Consider the following 20763-nt stretch of genomic DNA (forward strand, 5'->3'; position numbering starts at 1 on the left):
AGACAGCATGCATGATGCTCACTGCTGGGCCCCTCCTGAAACGTATCTTCTTTAAGGCCAAGGGTAATACCTGTATTCTGTTCTAGCTTGTGTGTCCAGAACACTGGAGGCTCAATAAAACTCTGTAGAACAGGGTGCCTGGCTGGCCAGGGGGTAGAGCAGGTGGGTAGAGTAGAGTGGGTAGAGCACCAGTGGGTAGAGCAGGTGACTCCTGATCTCAGGGTTGTGAGTTCAAGCCCCCATGTTGGGCATAGAGATTACTTTTATCTATCTATCTATCTATCTATACACACACACACACACATATATACACATATATTTTTTTTTCAGTGAATGAATGAGGTCAAGGAGAAATGACCAAGGAATGCCTAAAATTAATGGCAAGCATGTACCCACCACTTATTATGTGCCAGGCACTACACAAACACATGTACACTGAGTAGATTTATTCCTAAAACAACCTGAGGAGGTTGGAGCCACTATTATCTTTAAATGTGAGGAAACTGCATCACAGAGAGACTAATCACTTGTCCAAGGTCACAAACGAGAAGTGACAAGTGTGGCACTGGATCACAGAGCCCTCTATGTTCTCTACCTTTGCACATAAGAGGGAAAAGGATGCTCGGCCCACATTAAAGATGGAGGCCTCTCTAGTGGTTCCCAATCCAGAGGAGGCCAGCAAGGGGTGCTGTCACTGAAGGCTTTTGCATTCTTGGACTGTTTAGAGGCAACAGAGGAAAAGGTGTGGCTCAAGGACATAAGAAGAGGTGGAAATGGAGAGAAACAAAAGAAAGCATCTAAAGTCTTGCCCTGCAAGGTTAGAGTCTGGAAAGGAAATCTCCATTCTCCAACAAGAAAAATAAAAATGCTAATATTCTGATGTGGTCTAGCCATGACAGGCAATTCCTTGTGCCTTAGAGCTCCCCCTGCTATTTATGGGGAACATCACCATCAACAGCTCATTCCTGATAAGCCACAACCTGCAGAAGGATCACAGCTCCAGTTCCGGTTTCAGCACTGTATTATTATTAAAGACACAGCTCACTATCTGTCCACCTTCCCCCAACCTGTCCCTCTCATGGATCTATCGCTCACCCAACTCATTATGCCAGAAAATCTGGACATCTCTCAAGATTTCTCCTTCCCTTTCCCCTGTCAAGTCCAACTGGTCACTGAGTTTTGGGGATTCTATTTCATAAATCTGTTATCTGTTCATTCATTCACTAAACATTTATTGTGTGCCAGGACTATGCTGTGAACTGGATGAGATTCCTCGCAGCTCTGCCTTCCCAAATTCAAGGAACGGAGCATCTTATGGGGAGCACTTTGGAAACGAACAGCCCATTCTACTGCAGCATACCATAAATGTAAGAAACAGGTAGGTAGAAGTCTGGGAGGGAATATTGGAGGGGTATGTGATTCAGGTGCGGAAACCTGAGGGTTTTTCTCCTGGCAATGTCAGGATGTATACCAAGAAACACAGTGAAAGGGAGCGCAAGCGCAAATTTCTTGCTGCAAGAATAGAGCACGACATCAGAGCCGCCAAGGCGGTCTCTAGGCCGATCTTAATCCAGTCACTACACTACCCAAACACTTTCCATCCCTCAAAACAAAGCAAAAAATTCGGCACCTTCTTTCCTGTCTCTGGAGGTTTGGCCTTGGTCTCCCAGCACTTGTCATTTGTTCATCAAGATCTCCTGAGCACCTCGTTGGTGCAGGTACCTCCTGGTACCAGCTTCACAGTACTTTCCCCCTTGGGGGAATTTTCAACAAATTGCAGCAGACCTTGACGGAGCAACTCCTGAGTGCGGGGGATTGAAAACCATGCCAAGACTTAAGATGTTAACGACTTGGTTAAGGACCTCACAGCCTCACTCCCAATGCTCACCCGCCGTCACTGGATGGCTCCAGGCCTGTCTGTCACCTGCTTGTCCCGGCCCAGGTATGCCCCAGGGCTTTCTTCACTCCCGCACCACCCTTCGCCCACCTAGACCCGACTTCAGCCGGATGTCCTCCTCGCGGAGTCACCCTCGGCGGCGCGCAGCTCTGCTAAGATGGTCCACGCGGCGCGGCCCGTGGTTGCTGGAGGGCGGCCGCCGGCTGGCCTCCCCGCCGCCACTGCCCACCCCCAGACAGACCCTCTCCTGGGTGCCTCCCAGCCCGGGCCGGAGAGCGCGCGCCCGGCCCGATGACCCCGCGGGCCCAGCCCGCGCCGGGCACCTTTCCCACGATCGCGGGAGGGGCCGTCCTGCCGGAAGACCGCGGCCACGGGCAGCATTCCCTGCCTGTCTTTGCGGAGCCCAGCAGGACTCGCGGAGACGCGCCCCGACGGGAGCGCGCCCGCCCCAAGGCTCCCAGGTCTGGCCACCGCGCGGGGCGGGACGAGGCGGGACTGAGGGCGGAGCGGCCGCAGCCTCCGCCATTCCCCGCTCCCTCCCCCAACCCCCGCCGCTGCGCGCCACCTCCCCGCCCCCACCCCCCCTCCCCCACCGCGCGCTCCGCCCGCCCCGGAGCCTCGCCCTCCGCCACGATGAGCAAATGAGCGCGAGCGAGGGCATGAAATTTAAATTCCACTCAGGGGAGAAAGTGCTGTGCTTCGAGCCTGACCCCACCAAGGCGCGAGTGCTGTACGATGCCAAGGTGCCGCCGCGGAGGGACAGGGAGGAGGCGCGGGTCGGGGACCCCGGGACGGGTGGCGGATGCGGATGCGGGTGTGGACGGCGGCGCGGAGCAGGGGAAGTGGCGGGGCCCGGCTCTCCATGCCGGCGGCTCCTCGGCTTGCGAGGCGCCGTGCGTGCAGCAGGGGGCGCTCTCGGGGCGCGGCGCTGGGGAGTCGGGGCTCGACTGCTTCCGCTTCCGCCCGGCGCTGGGCTGCGCACGCGCCATCGGAAACCTCGCGCGTGCAGTGTCGCGAGGCTGGGGCCGCGACGCCGGTTTGCTCCCGCGACGCCAGCGAGGGCTACCCGTCGAGGAGGTCGCTTGCCGGCGGCCTTCAGCTTCTTGTTAAACCTTTCACCATTCTGCGCGGCCCATCGTTGCCTGGGCTGCCGTGCGACGCCCTGACTGACCGAGCCAGGTCTTAAACCGTAGCGCCATAGCACTGGCCGTCGATTCACGACGTCATTGCTCTGGAGCACCAATCGTGTCTGGGCCCGTCCCTCCCGTAGGCCGCGACTCCCCACCCGAGGGCAGTGTTGACCTGGTGCTTTCGTCCCTCGGGGTCTTGCAGCATTTGGGTTCTCAGTCCCCGAGTCGCGCCCTGTGCCTGTCCATCTAAGTTTCGGGGACGGGGGGGTAGGGAGAGGGGCACTGAGCCACAACTGCAGCTCCTGGGGCCTGGATGACGAGTGGGAATGGGCACCGCAGTCCGGGTTTGGGGGCTGGCTTCGGGCCCCAGGTGCTTCAGGGCGACTCTGGCCTTAAGGGGACTTCCCGAGGCCTCCGGCTTTTGCGAGTTGTGTTTCCGGGCTCCGCCCCCGAAGCCTCCGGCTGCTTGCTATCCCACCTCCCGTCCCGCCTTGAGCCTCCGTAGGGGTGACACGCCCCATTATTTGCCCCGGTTGTTCCCTCTAGGGACACCTCGGAGGGATGGCATAATTTGCCAAACGTCCCGACCCTGGACGCGGCTAAGCTGGGGATACTACAACTCCCAGAGATCTTAGGGCCTCAGCGCTCTTGTCTGGCGTGGACTCTCTCGTTAGTGACAAATCGGTCGGCCTATGGGCTTCAAGAAGCTGAACCCAGTTTCAATATCTGAGACCAATCGCGGGCTGGTTGGAGGGATGTTTCCTATTTTGAGGCATCCACTCAGGGAAAAAAAATGGAATTGAAAGGAAAAATGTTTCAACCCAGCTTTCAGTCTAAAAAAGGAGAGAACGCTTTCTTTTCTTTTAAAAAGAGATCTGTGATTTAGTTTTCCTGATCTAGTTTCCAATATTCTCTATGTTCTGTCATTTGCGGACAATATTTCCTGGTTTCAGATTGTCGATGTTATTGTTGGGAAAGACGAAAAAGGCAGAAAGATCCCAGAATATCTGATCCATTTTAATGGTTGGAACAGAAGGTGAGTGTACTTGTTAAACGGGATTGAAAATTGATCATCTTTGCAGCACAAGAACATTGCAAACTTATTTAAGTTTCAGAAACACTTGTAGAAAAGCTTCACTTCCTGTTTCTGCTTTTTTATCAAACCATGCCTATTCTGAAGAATGATTACTTTTAAGTCAATTATATTTGGATTCTCTGTGGGTAATTCTAGAAACCCTAGTTCTGTGTCTGCATGAGTTTCTTTTTCAATTTATTTGCATCTTTTTTGTGATTTTAAAATGTTTAAATGGTTTTCTAAAACGGAAGTACTTCTGGGACACTTCTGCTTCTGTGAGGTGCTTTTAGCATTTGTTTCATATCAACCTAAAATACTGAATTTTACATGTTTTTCCCTTTTTTGTTTGATTAGCTGGGATAGATGGGCAGCTGAAGATCATGTCCTTCGTGACACCGATGAAAATCGGAGATTACAGCGTAAATTGGCAAGAAAAGCTGTAGCTCGCCTGTAAGAACACAAAAATCGTGACATAATTGTTATTCAGTGTGTTTTCTCTTCGTGTTTAGAACTTTAAAATATTAAAGTAAAAATATGACAAACATGGCTTATTAATAACTATATTTAAAGTGTGTTCGTGAAGAATTGCTCTTATATTCTAAATTCTGTGTTTTCACAGAGGTTACTGTATAATCTTCTGAAGTGGAGATTAACATTTATGCTCTGTGATTTAATGATTTTTAGGTTCTTAAGAATCGTTGTTACATCTTGTTTGTACTTCAGTACCCGTATCAGTCAGAATCAGACTTTATTTCAGTTGTGTTTATTTTCTTTCAGGAGAAGCACAGGAAGAAAGAAGAAGCGCTGCAGGTTGCCCGGTGTTGACTCTGTCTTAAAAAGCCTCCCTGTTGAAGAAAAAGATGAAAATGATGAAAACTGTGAGTGCTTTGACTTCATTTTCTCCGGCTAAAAGAACTTTTACCTAGTCCTTTTATACCACAGGATCGAGGAGTAGGAGTCGTTGCAGTTACAGACAAGGAAACATTTTAAGCTCACCACATAGAACGTGTGCCCCTTTTGTTCTTAGCAATTAAAGGAGTGGTCAGTTAGTCCATAATACTTCATCAGTCTTGCTCATGACTGCTGCCTTTTCAGCCAGTGTCTTTGTTTGTACTAACCCTTCATGTTTTCTTCTTGGCACTTCCTGAGCCTTGTCCCCAGTTATGAATGCAACAGAGAACCATAGAATCCTAGGTGATTAAACACTTTCAGATCATTAACTTGGGTGGGTTTTGCCCTCATTGAAATTGATGTTATATTTCTCAAAATAAATTTCTATTCTGAAAGGTACAGTATTTATGTTCTGCATTTAAAATATGTGCAGGACTGCAGCTAATTATTGGCAATAGTAGGACACACGCTTCACCTTAAAGAACTATAATTGTAGGGGCGCCTGGGTGGCTCAGTCATTAAGCATCTGCTCTAGGCTCAGGTCATGATGCCAGAGTCCTGGGATTGAGCCCCGCATCGGGCTCCCTGCTAGGCGAGAAGCCTGCTTCTCCCTCTCCCATTCCCCCTACTTGTGCTCCCTCTCTCGCTGTGTCTCTCTCTGTCAAATAAATAAATAAAATCTTTTAAAAAAAGAATTAAAATTGTAAAGGTTAGGGAAGTATATGGTGCTATTTTGCCTGATAATTTTTGTTTTTCTAGCAATAAGCAGTTCCTCTGCTGACAGTAGTGAAGAAAAGGATGAAGAAATAAGTGAAGAAAGTGATATTGAAGAAAAGACAGAAGTGGTATAAAGTTTCTATTGTAAAAATGCTGTTTTTGGTATATATTTAGTGGTAAAAATATGTGATAAAATTCTTCAGTTGCAGATCATTTTGTAAAAATAGTTTGTTTTAACCAGATACTGTAAAGCTGTACTTGATCTTTAAGGGAAAATAACCCTTATTTATATTTATAGTCACCTCTTGGTAGCTGCTTTTACCTGTAAAATGTTTTCACAAATCATAGTTAATTCTTTCTTTCCATTGCGGCCATGAACTTTGTTTTTATAGTCGTGATTAGTTTTTAAATGTTGTGTATCAGAGTTTGGCATCTTCTGCCTGCCTTCAAAGTTACCATAAATCTCACTGGCAGACTTAAAAGAGGGAAAAGAAAATTAGCATTGGCAACATGGTTAGTGCCCTAAAACACATTAACTTTTGACCTTTAACGTACGTTTCTCTAGGACATGTGGCATTCTGGTATGAATGTTGAGGATTAATGGGGTTTGTTTCATAATGGGCTCTCTGTGTTAGTCTTCCTTTGGATATAGACTTTGTTACTGTGATGACTAGTTAAAAATGAAATTGTGATATTGCAGAAGGAAGAACCAGAGCTGCACACAAAAAGGGAAATGGAAGAAAGAACAATAACTATAGAAATCCCTGAAGTTCTGAAAAAGAAGCTTGAGGATGATTGTTACTATATCAACAGGAGGAAACGGGTATGCAGAGAGAATACATAAAACATGGATTTGTAATAGAACTTTCATTTTGCCGTATTTTACAGTCACAGACTCAAACAATTAAGAACCTTGTAAGAATGAAATTCATATTTTAAGTTTTATAGTGAGTTAGGTTTTAAAGTTCTCTGACAGTACTCTTCTGCTGCTAATTTAATTAAAGCATGCACAGTCTTTCCCAGTGTTGGCTGTCCATTAGAATCCTCTAGGGAGCTTTGTCATACTCCTCATGCCTGGGCTTCATTCAGGAGGTTGAGACATGGGGCACCTGGGTGGCTTAGTCGGTTAAGCATCCGACTCTTGGGTTTCAGTCAGGTCTTGATCTCGGGGTCCTGAGGTCAAGACCCACAGTGGGTTCTGCACTCAGTGGGGAGTCTGCTTGAGATTCTCTAATTCCCTCTCCCTTAGTTCTTTCCTGCCCCCTCCCACCTTACTCACGCGCACGGATGTGCTCTCTCTCAAATATTTTAAGAAGAGGTTAAGACAGAATTGATCTGTCACAGAGGCAGACAGTGGACATAGTCTTCCCAGGTAGCTGCAATTGATCATTAAGATGTGAATCACGGGTCACGTTTATTTTGAAAATTTATGCTGTAGTCTTCATGGGGATACGATTAGTAGAAGCGATCATAGACCTTCAAAGCATATTTATTTAAAACATTCTTAAACAGAATTGGCTTTATTTTTGAGTTAAAAAATATATATAGACAAGAGCACTGTTTCTTGGCATATGTGGTTTATACAATGAGATGCATGCATCACATGTCTGTATTTTTATTAACAGTTAGTGAAACTTCCATGCCAGACCAACATCATAACTATTTTGGAATCCTACGTGAAACATTTTGCTATCAATGCAGCCTTTTCAGCCAATGAGAGGCCTCGTCACCATCATGCTATGCCACATGCCAATATGAATGTGCATTATATCCCAGCAGAAAAGAAGTGAGTAGTGAGGGAGGTGGGGATTGATGTCTCAATGGCTCTGTCTTTGTGTATTAGGGAAGTGACTTCCATTTAGAACAGGTGACACTCTATTTCTCTAACTTGGAATTCATTTAATATATCACTCGATTAACTTAATAATTCATTAAGTAAGAAATTTAACAGCAAAATATTGTTCCTTTTATTAAATGTTCAGTAACTATTTAGATATCTGGTCTGGATATACTGAGTTTGCACTGCCTCAACACCAAGACCAGTTTTTTTCAGTGATATGATATTGGGAGAGAACTCTTTGTCCTTGAGAAGCACCAGAATAGGCAAATAAAATTTTATCAAAGCTTGTTTACAAATAGGTTTTTATTTAGCCAGGATGATCGTTTTCATAGCCTGCCTTGTGCATGTTACCCAGCTGGATTAGAGGCAGACAGGCAGGTCGTTTGATTTGAAATAAGTATTAAGAATGGTTCATTAGGTTGGCCCCCTTCAGCTCCCAGTAATTGGGGTCCAGTAGTCTGTGTTCTGCAACATGGGCTACTTGGACTCCTTGTGTGGTGCTGAATGTATACATTTGTGTTCAGTGCAGTAAGTTAAAATCACTGATGTACTTTTTTCACTTTATATTATAGATCAACATTTTCATTTTTTTGTTGGCAGCATCTACAAACTCACTGTATTTTTTAAATGTGTAGGTGTAATATATTGTGTTTAAGTTTAAAACTCCGCCTGATTAAAAACATGCAACTTCATTATGACATTTTGGAAAGTATTTACTGCATCTCTAATCTCTTCTTATTCTCCTAGCGTTGACCTTTGTAAGGAGATGGTGGATGGAGTAAGAATAACATTTGATTACACGCTGCCACTGCTTTTACTCTATCCGTATGAACAAGTTCAGTATAAAAAGGTGACTTCATCCAAGTTTTTCCTTCCGATTAAGGAAAGTGCCACAAACACTAACAGGTAAGTTAGGTAGCCTGAAGTTTGACTGTCAGATGTCAGCAACCAAGTTGACTCTGTCTTTGAAGTTTTCCACCTAATGCTATGGGGCCAACAGATTTGGAGGAGGAGATTGAAAAGTAGAGGTTTTCCCTGGGTAAGCTAAGTCATCATTCACTTTCAGATGGCTCTAAAAGATTGAACCAAGTGAAGGTTCCAGTGCGAGAACTTGGTTTGATTTTGAGCAGCTAACCTGTCTTTCCAAAGACAAATGGGGTGAAGAAGGTGCAGACTGAGAGAGGCAGGAGTGGGTTTGAATTTAGCTCCTTCACTTACTGATTGTGTGGCTTGAGGAGATGCCTTCTGAGGCTCTTCCTTTTGCCTCTGCGCAATGGAAAGAACGGCTGCCTTCTTGGGTAGTTATTAAATGAGAAAGTTCACAAAGGGCTGGCCACCTTTTGCCTTCAACTAAGGGTTAGGTCCTTTCCTGCTCTGCTCCCCGTCACTACTTCCCTCAGTCACTGAGCATGCCCAAATCCCTATTGTTTGGTTGGGGGAGGGGTGGAAATCCCCAGCCTGAAGTCTGTACCCTCCCCTGGATAAGCTGCTTCCCTGTCTTCCTGTGCCTTTCTTGGTGAGAATGGCCTGTTCGCGTGATTTCCGCTTCTTCATCTGTTCCTGCCTACTTTACACTCTGCTGTTGTCTACCAACTGCCCCCGCTAACTCTGCTCCCCAAGGGAGTGTACTAACAACTTCCCACTTGTCACACGCCGTGCTCTGCTTTGGCCACCTTTCCCCACCATCCCCTTCTCCCTTCCCTTCATGGCTCCTTGCTCCTGGTTCTCTCTCTGCCTCGTGATCATCTCTTAACCTGCCTGCCTACCTCTCCCATTGGTTTCACCCTGTGTGAGAGGCGTGTGCAACTCGCTGGGGACCTGTGTTTATGTTCCCATGCACTACTCCAAATCTCAAGGTTGTCAGTGTCCAGGGTGGACTGTGTGTTCCACAAAGCTTGGCGGATGCTTGTGGCTTTTCCGTTCTAGTCTTGTGAGTAGTTACACTGTGGTGAGATAACATAGTATTCTTACTCTCTCTATTTAAAAAAAAAAAAAAGTTTTTACTGAAGTATAGTTGACACAATGTTATTTTACTTTCAGATGTAGGACACAGTGATTGCACAGACCTCTATGTTACCCACACATGGAGCTACCATAGTAATCCTGTTCTCTTCACAACATCAGCCCTGTTGCTATTTTGAGTGAGATCATTCTTTGTGGTGGGGCGCCCTGTGCACTGTAGGTTGTTGGGCAGCAGTCCTGGCCTTTACCCACTAGATGCCAGGAGTGTTTTGCTAGTTGTGACAAGCGAAGCAGCACTATCTCCAGATAGCGCTGCTGTCCCGCGCAGGGCACAGTGACTCCCCATTGAGAACCATTGCTAAAAGACAAATACAAAAGGGGCATCACAGCCTTTAATGCCAGCATGCCTTGCAGAGTTATCAAGAGAATTTAAATGATCAAGTATGTATGGTTACTCTTTAAGAAAACACTTGTCTTGCCACATTTGAAAGTAAAAGTTTTAAGTCTCCTAGAGTGGAGTCCAGAGTGTTTTCTGCTCTGCCTGAAGGAGGACATTTAAGAACGTCAGGTTTTGCAGAGATTCTGGGGACCAGGTGTGCGTGATGCTCTCTCGTCTTCTTCCGTAGGAACCAAGAGGAGCTCTCTCCAAGCCCGCCTTTGTTGAATCCATCCACACCGCAGTCTACGGAGAGTCAGCCCACCACGGGGGAGCCAGCCACCCCCAAAAGGCGCAAAGCTGAACCAGAAGCCTTGCAGTCTCTGAGGCGGTCCACGCGCCACTCTGCCAACTGCGACAGGCTGTCTGAGAGCAGCGCCTCGCCTCAGCCCAAGCGCCGGCAGCAGGACACACCCTCCAGCATGCCAAAGCTGTTCCTGCACCTGGAGAAGAGTAGGTCCACCTTCAGGCGTGGGAAAGCCATTCGCTTTGGGCTTGGCGTGTGCCAGTCACTGCTCTCCTGACGGAAGCCCAGCCGACAGGGGAGGCTGGGAGAAGAATGGGGAGAGGTGCACAGTCACACCCAGATTCGCCCACTCAGCTGTGGGAAAGCCATTCGGGAGTTTGGCTCCGACCAAGACTCCCGAGGCGTTTTCCCTGTGGCCTGGAGAGAGGAGTCCCACACCTTCGGCTCTGCCTTTGGATGCTTGGCCCTGCTGGTTTAGCTGTCTCGTGGGTCTTGTAGCAGTAGCTCTGCGTTCCCTCCTCCCAGCCCTAATCTACCCTGCTAGGCAACCACTAGTTACTTCCTATCTCTATGGATCTGCCTCTTCTAGGCTTCAGTTCCTGTGAGTGGGATTACACAGTAAGTGACCTTCTGCCTGTGGCTTCTTTCAGTTAGCGTGATGTTTTCAAAGTTCAGCGTGCCGTAGCATATGTCAATACTTGTTTCCCGTTTCCCCCCAAGAATCCAGGTACTGTCTTTGATGATGGGAAAGTCTTACTGTTAAAGATTAATAACTTCTCTACTGTTTTAGACTGCTGGATGACTGTTAAAACAGTAGCGAAGTTATTACTCTTCAGTTGCTGTATGATTTACAAGCGAATAATTAACATTTTTTCCTTCTGAAGAGACACCTGTGCATAGCAGATCATCCTCACCGGTTCCTCTGACCCCCAGCAAGGAAGGGAGTACCGTGTTTGCTGGCTTTGAAGGCAGAAGAACTAATGAAATAAACGAGGTAAAGCATTACTGTTGCTGGTCGTCCCCAGTGAGTCCTCCTTTCTATGGGGCTTAAATCCTGTGGACGGAAATCAGGTTTCCTTAGAAACGCTGTGTTGCTCTTGCTGTGGATAGCAACACAATGCTTCATACAATGACGTTTAATACTGGTTTGGGTTTCTAAAATAAGAAAATCCTAGGATTCCAGCCCTGTGCTTATGGTCATCTTTTAAGTAAGCGCAAGTATTGAAATATATGAGTATTTTCATTTTATGGAACAGGCGTTGACACACTTGTTCTGCAGAGATCCAGAGCGTAAATATTTTAGGCCTTGTGGACCACACAGTCTCCTTCAAGACTCCCCAGTTCCAGAAGCACTCTGTAAACGAATGGGCATGCTGGGTGCCAATAAGACTTGATTTATGGACACTGAAATTTGAATATCATAATTTTCGTGTTATGGAATACGGTTCTTCTTTTGGGTTTTCCCAACTATTTAAAAATATAAAATTCATTGTTAATAGTTGTACCAGCATCCATCCCTTTGAGGGTGTGCTATATGTTAGCATTGTGCCAGCCACTTGACCTAAATCGCCTCACATTCTCTAGAACAACCTTGCCACCAGGTTTCCATTTTACAAGTGGGGAAACTTTTCATTTAAAAATTCAGTTTTGGGGGCGCCTGGGTGGCTCAGTGGTTAAGCGTCTGCTTTGGCTCAGGTCATGATCCCAGGGTCCTGGGATCGAGCCCCGAATCGGGCTCCCTGCTCAGCGGGGAGCCTGCTTCTCCCTCTCTCATGCTTCTCCCTCTCCCACTCCCTCTGCTTGTGTTCCCTCTCTCACTGTGTCTCTCTGTCAAATAAATAAAATCTTAAAAAAAGCTTAAAAATTCTGTTTTTAAGGCTAGTTAACTGATGCGTAGGTAGTGAGTGTACCGGGGGTTTAAGAGATGTCTTGGTCTACTGGGATATTCTGTGAATCTCACCCAGGAGGTAGGATTTCCCTGTTTCTGTGCATAGGGGAGATGGCTTTACCAGGGAGAGAGAACATTTAAAGATGAGGGTTGGCAAACTTTTTCTGTAAAGAGTCAGATTGCAAATATTTTCAGGGTTGTGTACCGTATAGTCTCTTTGGAGATTATCCAACTCTGCTGTAGTGTGAGAGTTACTCATAGGTGAATGAGTGTGGCTCTATGCCCCCCAAAATGTATTCATGCACACTAGTAATTGACTTTCATATGATTTTCACATCATGAAATATTTATTCATGTGATTTTACTAACCATTTAAAAATACAACAGTCAGGGGCACCTGGGTGGCTCAGTGGGTTAAAGCCTCTGCCTTCGGCTCTGGTCATGATCCCAGGGTCCTGGGATCAAGCCCCACATGGGGCTCCCTGCTCAGCGGGGAGCCTGCTTCCTCCTTGCTCTCTGCCTGCCTCTCTGCCTACTTGTGATCTCTGCCTGTCGAATAAATAAATAAAATCTTTAAAAAAAAAAAAATTACAACAGTCATTTTTAGCACAAGGGAGTTAGGCTGGATTTGGCAGAAGGCCTTAATTGGTTGACCCCTGATAGAAAAGCTGGAAAACTGAATTTGTTTTACAGTGACACTGAGGGAAAGTTAGGAAATTCCTATTATAGCAGTCCCTAACGTCCTGTTTTTCAGGCAAGGCCCTGCAGGTGTTATTAAGGGGAGCCCTTTTTCTTTTAAGAGGCTCATGAATATTCAGGCAAGGCCATTCCCACTCAGGTTGGCAGCGAGAGCCCACCATCTAGTGGTTATAAGGACAGCTGCAAGCTCCAGTAGACCAGGATTTCTAGTAAGACAGGCTCTCAGCAGTGACTCATGACATCTCAAGAAACTGCCACCTCCCTGAGTGCCTCTGTCTCAGCGTGTTTTAGTAAAAGCTCTGCATCCAGATCACCTGAGACTGTCACTGACCTAGTGCATTGGGGTAGAGTCTGGATGTACACATTTACGATTCATAGGTGGTTGTCTGTATACCCCAGGTGAGAATCACTCTGCTAGAAACCTCTTTTTCCCCATGAAATTTATCTTTGGTGAAAAGAAGGTGATACACTGTATCAAAATGCAGAGTGGAACGAGTGAGGTAGGCTGGCCTGCTGAGTAGCCAGATAACTGGCGTTTGCACACACGTGTCTCATGGTTCCAATGATTGCGGTTTCCCCTACGTTAACTTCAAGTATCGCTGTCAAAACAGTTTCTGTTGTGTGCACCACAGGCTGAGGTGCTGGGCATGGAATAAAGATGCTGAAACCAAACCCCTCCCTTCAGTGGTCTACACCCCAGATGGATGGGGCGGGTGAGGCCAGGGCTGAAGCCCAGACTTCCAGCGTAGAGCCATACAGAACCATGGTGAGACTCACTTCTACAGTTCCATTGTGTACACTTGTACTCAATTTAGTACATCAGCCTTTCTGGGGTGGTTTTGGCATCCTTCTGCCTTGTCTTACAGAGGATTTCTTTGGCCCTACTCTATTTCCAGATTAAACTTGACAGATCCCAAAAGGCAAAGCAGCAACTCGGTAAAATAGTCCTATAATGTGCTGAAATATCTCTGTGGAGACTCATCAGAGAGCTTCTAAATACAGCTCTTGACTTTAACAAAAGCCCAAAGTCCACCCACAGCTCTGAAATTTTAGAAAGAAGAAAAAAAAATTGGTTACCAGGGTTGAAGTCTGCTTTCACTTGATCCAGTGGTTCGGATTAGTTTCCACCGAATCGAATATATCAGGAAATTAAGGAATCTTAAAACAATGGTAATATTACTCAAAACATGTTTGGGTTAGTTTTTGCTACTACATTCTCTAACATGGCATGATTTCCAATAAAGGAAAAGGGACAAAAATGACCAAAACAGTTACAGCTAATTTATAGGTTGTAGCTATTGAGAATTGGGAAATCAAATATTTCCTTAATCTTATTTTAGGTCTCCTCTCCCCTTCACACACACTTTATTTTTTTTTAAGATTTTATTAATTTGACAGAGAGACACAGTGAGAGAGGGAACACAAGCGGGAGGAGTGGGAGAGGGGGAAGCAGGCTCCCCGCTGAGCAAGGGGCCCAATGCTGGGCTCAATCCCAGGACCCTGGGATCATGACCTGAGCTGAAGGCAGACGCTTAATGACTGAGCCACCCAGGCGCCCCACACTTTATTTTTATAAGCTTTCTATTATTTTGACATAGAGCTGTATATTTTCAATGTTTTCCTCTACGTGCAATTTATTGTTTTAACTTCTTAAGGTGATGAGAGGTATCTCCGTGTTGCCAAGGAAGGTGGATCCTCATGTGATATAAGAGGCAAAAATGTTTTGAAAAAGTTGTAGGGAACTATTAGATATATGCTGATATATAATCAATATGGAAGATGCATACCTTATCCTCCCAAACTTCCTAAATCATAATTTTACCAATAAGAAATGGACATTTAACTTTTTGGTATGTACTTCCTGGTAGGTCTTCTGTGTATTTACATAATTGTGCACATCGTATTGTGTATTTTTTCCAAGTGTCATATTGAATTTCGTTATTTTGTAGTTTGATCCGTTTCAACATAATGCATTATATTCCTGTATGCTGAGATCATGTCCTAAAAGAGCTTCATGGGAAAGTTAGAGGAATGGCGTTCAGAATTCCACAGTGTTTGTCGTTACCGTTTACTGCCATTTTCTGGGTCCAGCTGTGAAGCAACTCCCAAGTTGCTAGGAGGCCACGAAGCTTGGGAGTGAGAGTTTGACACTCAATTCGAGATGAGAACCTCAAGTGTATTTCCGCTGGGATTCTAAATTTTGAGATCTCTTGGTGACAGTATTAAGCATGCATTGAACAATTTGTCACTATATCTTTTCTCAGGTCCTCTCCTGGAAACTTGTACCTGACAGCTACCCCCCAGGCGACCAGCCCCCTCCACCGTCTTACATTTATGGGGCACAACACTTGCTACGATTGTTTGGTAAGAAATCCTGGTCCCTGCTTTCTTCTTCCTCCCCCGCCCCCCACTCCCTTCCACTTTGGGGGTTTTTTAATCTATTTTTTTTTTTTAGTAATCTCTACACCCAGTGTGAGGCTCAAATTTACGACCCTTAGGTCAGAAGTCACACGCTTTTCCAGCTGAGCCAGCCAGGCACCCCTCCACTTTGGTTTTAACACCCTTGTTAGTTTATGTACATCTCGTGGTAATTTTGAGGGTCTAAGAAAAATCATTGAAAAAAATTGTTTTAAAAAGGCACTGAATCAATTTTAAATTTCATAAAAATTGTGTTTGTACCATGTGTACCACTGTACTGTGTTCAGTGAGAGTTTTTGGTTTTGTTTGATAATGTAAATGTCAATTTCAGTTTGAATAGGATAAGCAAGGACCCTCAGTGTGTCCTGCTCATTGCCAGAGTCTGCCAGTTGTATATGGTTTTGGTTTTATTTTTAATGCAGTGAAACTTCCAGAAATCCTTGGAAAGATGTCCTTTTCTGAGAAGAATCTGAAGGCTTTACTGAAGCACTTTGATCTCTTTCTTAGGTATTTTAAATTTGTTTGTAAAAACTTATCTCTGCTGCGTTATATATGACTTTTCTGAACTTCTCCATAATAGGTGTGGAAGCTAGCTTTGTGGTATTTTAAACAGGAGCAGTAGTAGCTAAGAATGATTGATTCTAACTGTAATCGTGACATCAGGGTTTTTGGCTATTTTCGTCTTCTGTAATTTATTGTATATAGGTAAAATTTTTTGTGTCACTAGAAGAATCCATTTGGGTAACTGAATAGAAAATTAATTTTTTATAGTAGAAGTGATTGATAATTTAGTTTTACGTTTTTTATTTAGAAGTACCTTAAGTATTAGGCTTTTCTTTGTTACATAAATATTAGCATTTATAGGTTGGATTTTGTGTTTAGAGTTAAGATAAATGACCGATACATGCTGACAGTTTGTAAACTTAGAGAAAGGTATTGTTCCCTACATCTGACAGAGCCAGTCATTGTATCTTAGGATCATTTGCTCTGAGGCTCTGCCCCCTACTCCTTGTACCATGCTGTAGGCCCCAGCCTCACTTTTGCCTGTGGCCCAGCTCTCTCCCACCCAGATGTCTACTGACCAGTTCCTCTGCTTCATGTTCAAGGCTACTCATCACACCGCCTTACGCAGCTCATATATCTACCTGATCTTACTTCTTCCTTCTCTGTAACCCCTTACAGAGCTAAACAAGTAGGATTTATCAGTGTGGAAAGTATTCCAGCCAGAGAAATAGGTTTTTGGAGTTTTTAAAGGGTATTTTTATGTAGACATTTTGAGTAAAGTGTCTGTGAGTGAAATTAGAGTTTATTACACGTTATTAGAAAAAATTATGAAAAATATACTCTTCCCTTCCAGCCTCCCCCTCGAACACACAATTCTATTTGGCATAAAGATTGTGTAGGCCAAAATCAAATAGTGCCATCAAATATGGCCCATGTGAGAATGTTTAAGCCCGGTGTGGTGAAATCTTTGACACTTCAGATACAAGATAGCATCTGCAGAATGTGAACTTTTGAGTAACTGGCCTCATTGTAACGTCCATGGTCAGACACTAAGTCAGCCTTGTTTATGAAGTTTGTTACTATACGCTGAAACTGTAACACCTTTGGATGGCAAATTAGGACCCAGATACCCTTTACTATTTATACTGCTCAATTTTGGTTTAGCTTAGCCTGTAGGAAGTATTGGAAATTTCTCAAGTGACATTTGTTGAATTTATAGCGCTTTTTTTTTTTTTTAGGATTTTATTTATTTGAGAGAGTGAGCACGGGCAGGGGGAAGGGCAGGAGAAGGAGGCTCCCCGCTGAGCAGGGAGCCGATGCAGGACTGCATCCCAGCACCCTGGGATCATGACCTGAGCCGAAGGCAGATGCTTAACTGACTGAGCCACCCAGGCGCCCTGAGTTTATAGTTTTTTATAGTTTATTTTTGTTTTTTTAAGATTTTATTTGACAGAGAGAAAGTGTGCACAAGCAGGGGGTATGGCAGGCAGAGGGAGAGGGAGAAGCAGGCTTTCCACCCTAGCAGGGAGCCCGATGCGGGAGCCGGGGATCATGACCTGAGCCAAAGACAGACACTTAATGACCGAGCCACCCAGGCGCCCCAGTATAGTTTGTTTTTATAACAGGAAAATGCAGTAGTCGTCAGAGCCCCCCCCCCCTTTTTTTTCAATGTTTGTATAATGAAACCTGCCACCTAGTGGAGTTTCGGTTCTATTTCTCTTTGTACACTTGATAGTGAAAGGATCCTAATGAAATGGTAATTGATATAGGTGCCAGACATATGCAATGAAAGTGATGAGTGTATAGAAATCAAGATCTTATTCATTTTCTTCCTTCAGAATACCAAAAACGTCTGAAATGTTAGGATGGTCACAAGTTAACATTCTGCTTGCTGGTATTCAGTCCTCACTGTTGAAGATCATCAGGGCCATTTTCTTCTTTTCCCAGGTTTTTGGCAGAATACCAGGATGACTTCTTTCCAGAATCTGCCTATGTTGCTGCCTGTGAGGCACACTATAGCACCAAGAACCCCAGGGCAATTTATTAAAGTTTTGATGGTTCTAGAAGAACAGCTTCTCTGTCTAGCTTTGTGCTCTAGGTTCCCAGTGAAGATCTAGAGAGATGGTGGACCTTCTTTACAGAGCTGCCATGACACCCACCCCTAGGGGCTCTGGCAGAGGTGGGCCCATTTGTTTGAGTTGCTTACATACGATAGTTATTTCTGTTAAGGCTTACTTCCTAGGTGCCTGACCAGCCTCCAGCATGAGACCCTTGCCACCGTTCATGTCATCTGTGACAGCAGAAAAAGAACAGCTGTGGTCACTGTGAAGCGTTAATGAGAGTATGTATAGGTCAGGCTGTTTCAGTAGCTGTTGGAGTTAATTCGTTAGCGATAACCACATTTTTTAGTTATTTGTTAGCATTAAGCGAAATTGTTTTCCAAACCGTTTTCATTCTTGTGATGAGGCTCAAAAACTCTGTCCAACAAATTTTAGTTTTGCTTGGAAATCACAAAGTAGTACCAAAATATTTTAGAGGGAATTGATATCGATGGCAAAAGAAAATTTGCAGTCACACATTTGCTTGTTACAGCTCCTTTTCTCCAAAATCTTATTTTTGGTAATCTAAATAAAGTGTTGCCTCTCTTGTTTGAGATTTTACAGCTATACTTTATTGTGTAATGTTATGGTTCCCTTTCTGTAAAACCTTATTTTTGGTGATCTAAATAAAGTGTTGCCCATCTTGTTGCAAAGAACCAGTTTTCACTCTGGCCTTGTCCTCTTTCTTTGTTGCAAAGGAACAGTGAGGTAATCTCTTTACTCATAACTTTTTGTTTTATTTTGTTATATTTTTGTGCCTTTTTTGCTAAGGTCTTTTGTTTTCTATCCCTCTTTGATTTTGCCCCACTTGGTGGCTTCACCATAAGGTGGCTACTGGGAGTCAGTGCAGTTTTTTGCTATCTTGCTGCTGCTCTCTGAGGTGGTCTGGGGCCAACACATGTATCCTTGTACACCATTACCAGCTGATGGTCTCTGCAGCCACCCTTTTTTTTTTAAGATTTTATTTATTTATTTGACAGAGACAGCGAGAGAGGGAACAGAAGCAGGGGGAGTGAGAGAAGGAGAAGCAGGCCTCCCGCTTAGCAGGGAGCCCGATGCGGGGCTGATCCCAGGACCCCAGGATCATGACCCAAGCCAAAGGCAGCTGCCCAACGACTGAGCCACCGAGGTGCCCCTGCAGTCACCCTTCTAATCCTCGTTTTAATCTCTCATGTGCCCCCTCTCTGCCTTGATGCTTAAAAGGCAAACATTAACATGATGAATGTGATACTTAACTGCAAGGTATAGCAGTTTAGGGAAATAACAGTTTAAAAATTGACAAGAGGAGGAAAACATAATTTTTAGGACAATGGCCTAGATTTTTAAGAAAGTTGTAACTCAATTAAAGGGATCCCAGTACCATACAAGCCTTGACTATAGCACCTGCCTCCTTTTGTAGCTCAGTTCAGTTGACCTTAACTTCCAAAGACTATTGGTCATGAATGACAAAGGCCACAGGGGATTTTTTTAAATCTAAAATGGTTCAATGGTTCCATCAAAGAGACTTCTGCATATATGACCAGTGAGATTGAGATCCTGTAAATCAGAGTAGACATCATCTTAGCGTGGTTAGTAGCTAAGTAAGACTCAGGTTTTTGGTGTCTAATCAGGTATAGCACTGAGTTCGTACTATGTTTCATCTCCATTTGGTTCATGCAGTGCCTCTTTAATTAAATCTGGTACACCGGCAGTGTGCTCTGAATTGCTGAAAAAGTTTAATCAGTAATTATTCATGGCCTGGACAAGAAAAGAAGAAAAAAATTTCCCTTATGAGAATCTCCTTGTTTAAAGTCTCCAGTGAAATGGATACAGACTATCTCTGGGAACGTTTATACAGTTGCATACCTTAAGTTTACAATTCATTCATTTTTTTTAGCAGCTGTTTATCATTTAATCATGATCTTGTGTATCTCTCCAGGTCTGTACATATAGATTGTTTTCATTCCCTTCCTTTAAATCTAAATGTATCTTAAAAAATAATACATTCTTGTCACTTAAGATCCAAAAGGTACAAAAGAGCACACAGGGAAAGCCCCTTGCTTCCGCTGTCCCTACCCCAGGTACACTGTGTAGACCCTGCCAGTGTTTCTTTTTCCCCAGGAGTTCTTCTGGAGACAGCCACAATTCATTCATTTCCTTTTTTTTTTTAAGATTTTATTTATTTATTTGACAGTGAGAGAGGGAACACAAGCTGGGGGAGTGGGAGAGGGAGAAGCGGGCTTTCCACAGAGCAGGGAGCCCAACGTGGGGCTCGATCCCAGAACCCTGGGATTATGGCCTGAGCCAAGGCAGACGCTTAACGATGAGCAACCCAGGTGCCCCTTCATTCATTTTCTAATAATGAAAAGTTTTCTTCCTAAGGCATTTCCTAATCATAACTTCCTTTATGCTAATTATTTACAGCTTAGGTTGATTAAGAGACCTTCAAGTGTCCCTTTATTATATATCATTAATAAATTTTCAAATAATAAATCCGTTAAAAATATGATTTAAATGTCTAGGCCATTCTCCTAAAAATTATACGCTATCTTCCTCTTGTCAATTTTTTTTAAAGATTTATTTATTTGACAGACAGAGATCACAAGTAGGCAGAGAGAGAGGGAGAAGCAGGCTCCCTGCTGAGGACCCTGGGATCATGACCTGAGCTGAAGGCAGAGGCTTTAACCCACTGAGCCACCCAGGCGCCCCACTCTTGTCAATTTTTAAATTGTTATTTTCCTTAAGTGCCAAACCTTGCAGTTAAGTATATTTATCATGTTAATGTTTCCCTTTTAAGTCATTTAAAGGTATATTGAAAATAATATCTCAATAACTTGTATAGCAGGTCCTTGTACTAGGACTTTGAAAAGAACATTCAAGAACAACAACAACAAAAAACACTTATCTGAACAGAAGTAGATTTATAAATCATTCCATAGTACAGTGTACACAAAAAAAGCAAAAGAAAAATTTACTGAGGC

The 20763-nt window shown here is 44.3% G+C and overlaps 1 protein-coding gene across 1 annotated transcript; it reads left to right on the top strand.

The window, feature by feature from the left end:
• Positions 1–2379: 2379 nt before the first annotated feature.
• Positions 2380–18468, top strand: MSL3 (MSL complex subunit 3). The gene is made up of 13 exons (XM_080795034.1): positions 2380–2640; positions 3981–4063; positions 4457–4552; positions 4880–4980; positions 5753–5838; positions 6411–6533; positions 7336–7496; positions 8298–8456; positions 10139–10401; positions 11080–11189; positions 15047–15146; positions 15623–15707; positions 17652–18468. The coding sequence occupies exons 1-13, from the start codon at positions 2539–2541 to the stop codon at positions 17749–17751; spliced, it is 1569 nt and encodes a 522-aa protein (XP_080651160.1). The 5' UTR covers positions 2380–2538; the 3' UTR covers positions 17752–18468.
• Positions 18469–20763: the final 2295 nt, after the last annotated feature.

The sequence above is a fragment of the Martes martes genome (assembly GCF_963455335.1).
Source record: "Martes martes genome assembly, chromosome: X".
Lineage (NCBI taxonomy): Eukaryota > Metazoa > Chordata > Mammalia > Carnivora > Mustelidae > Martes > Martes martes.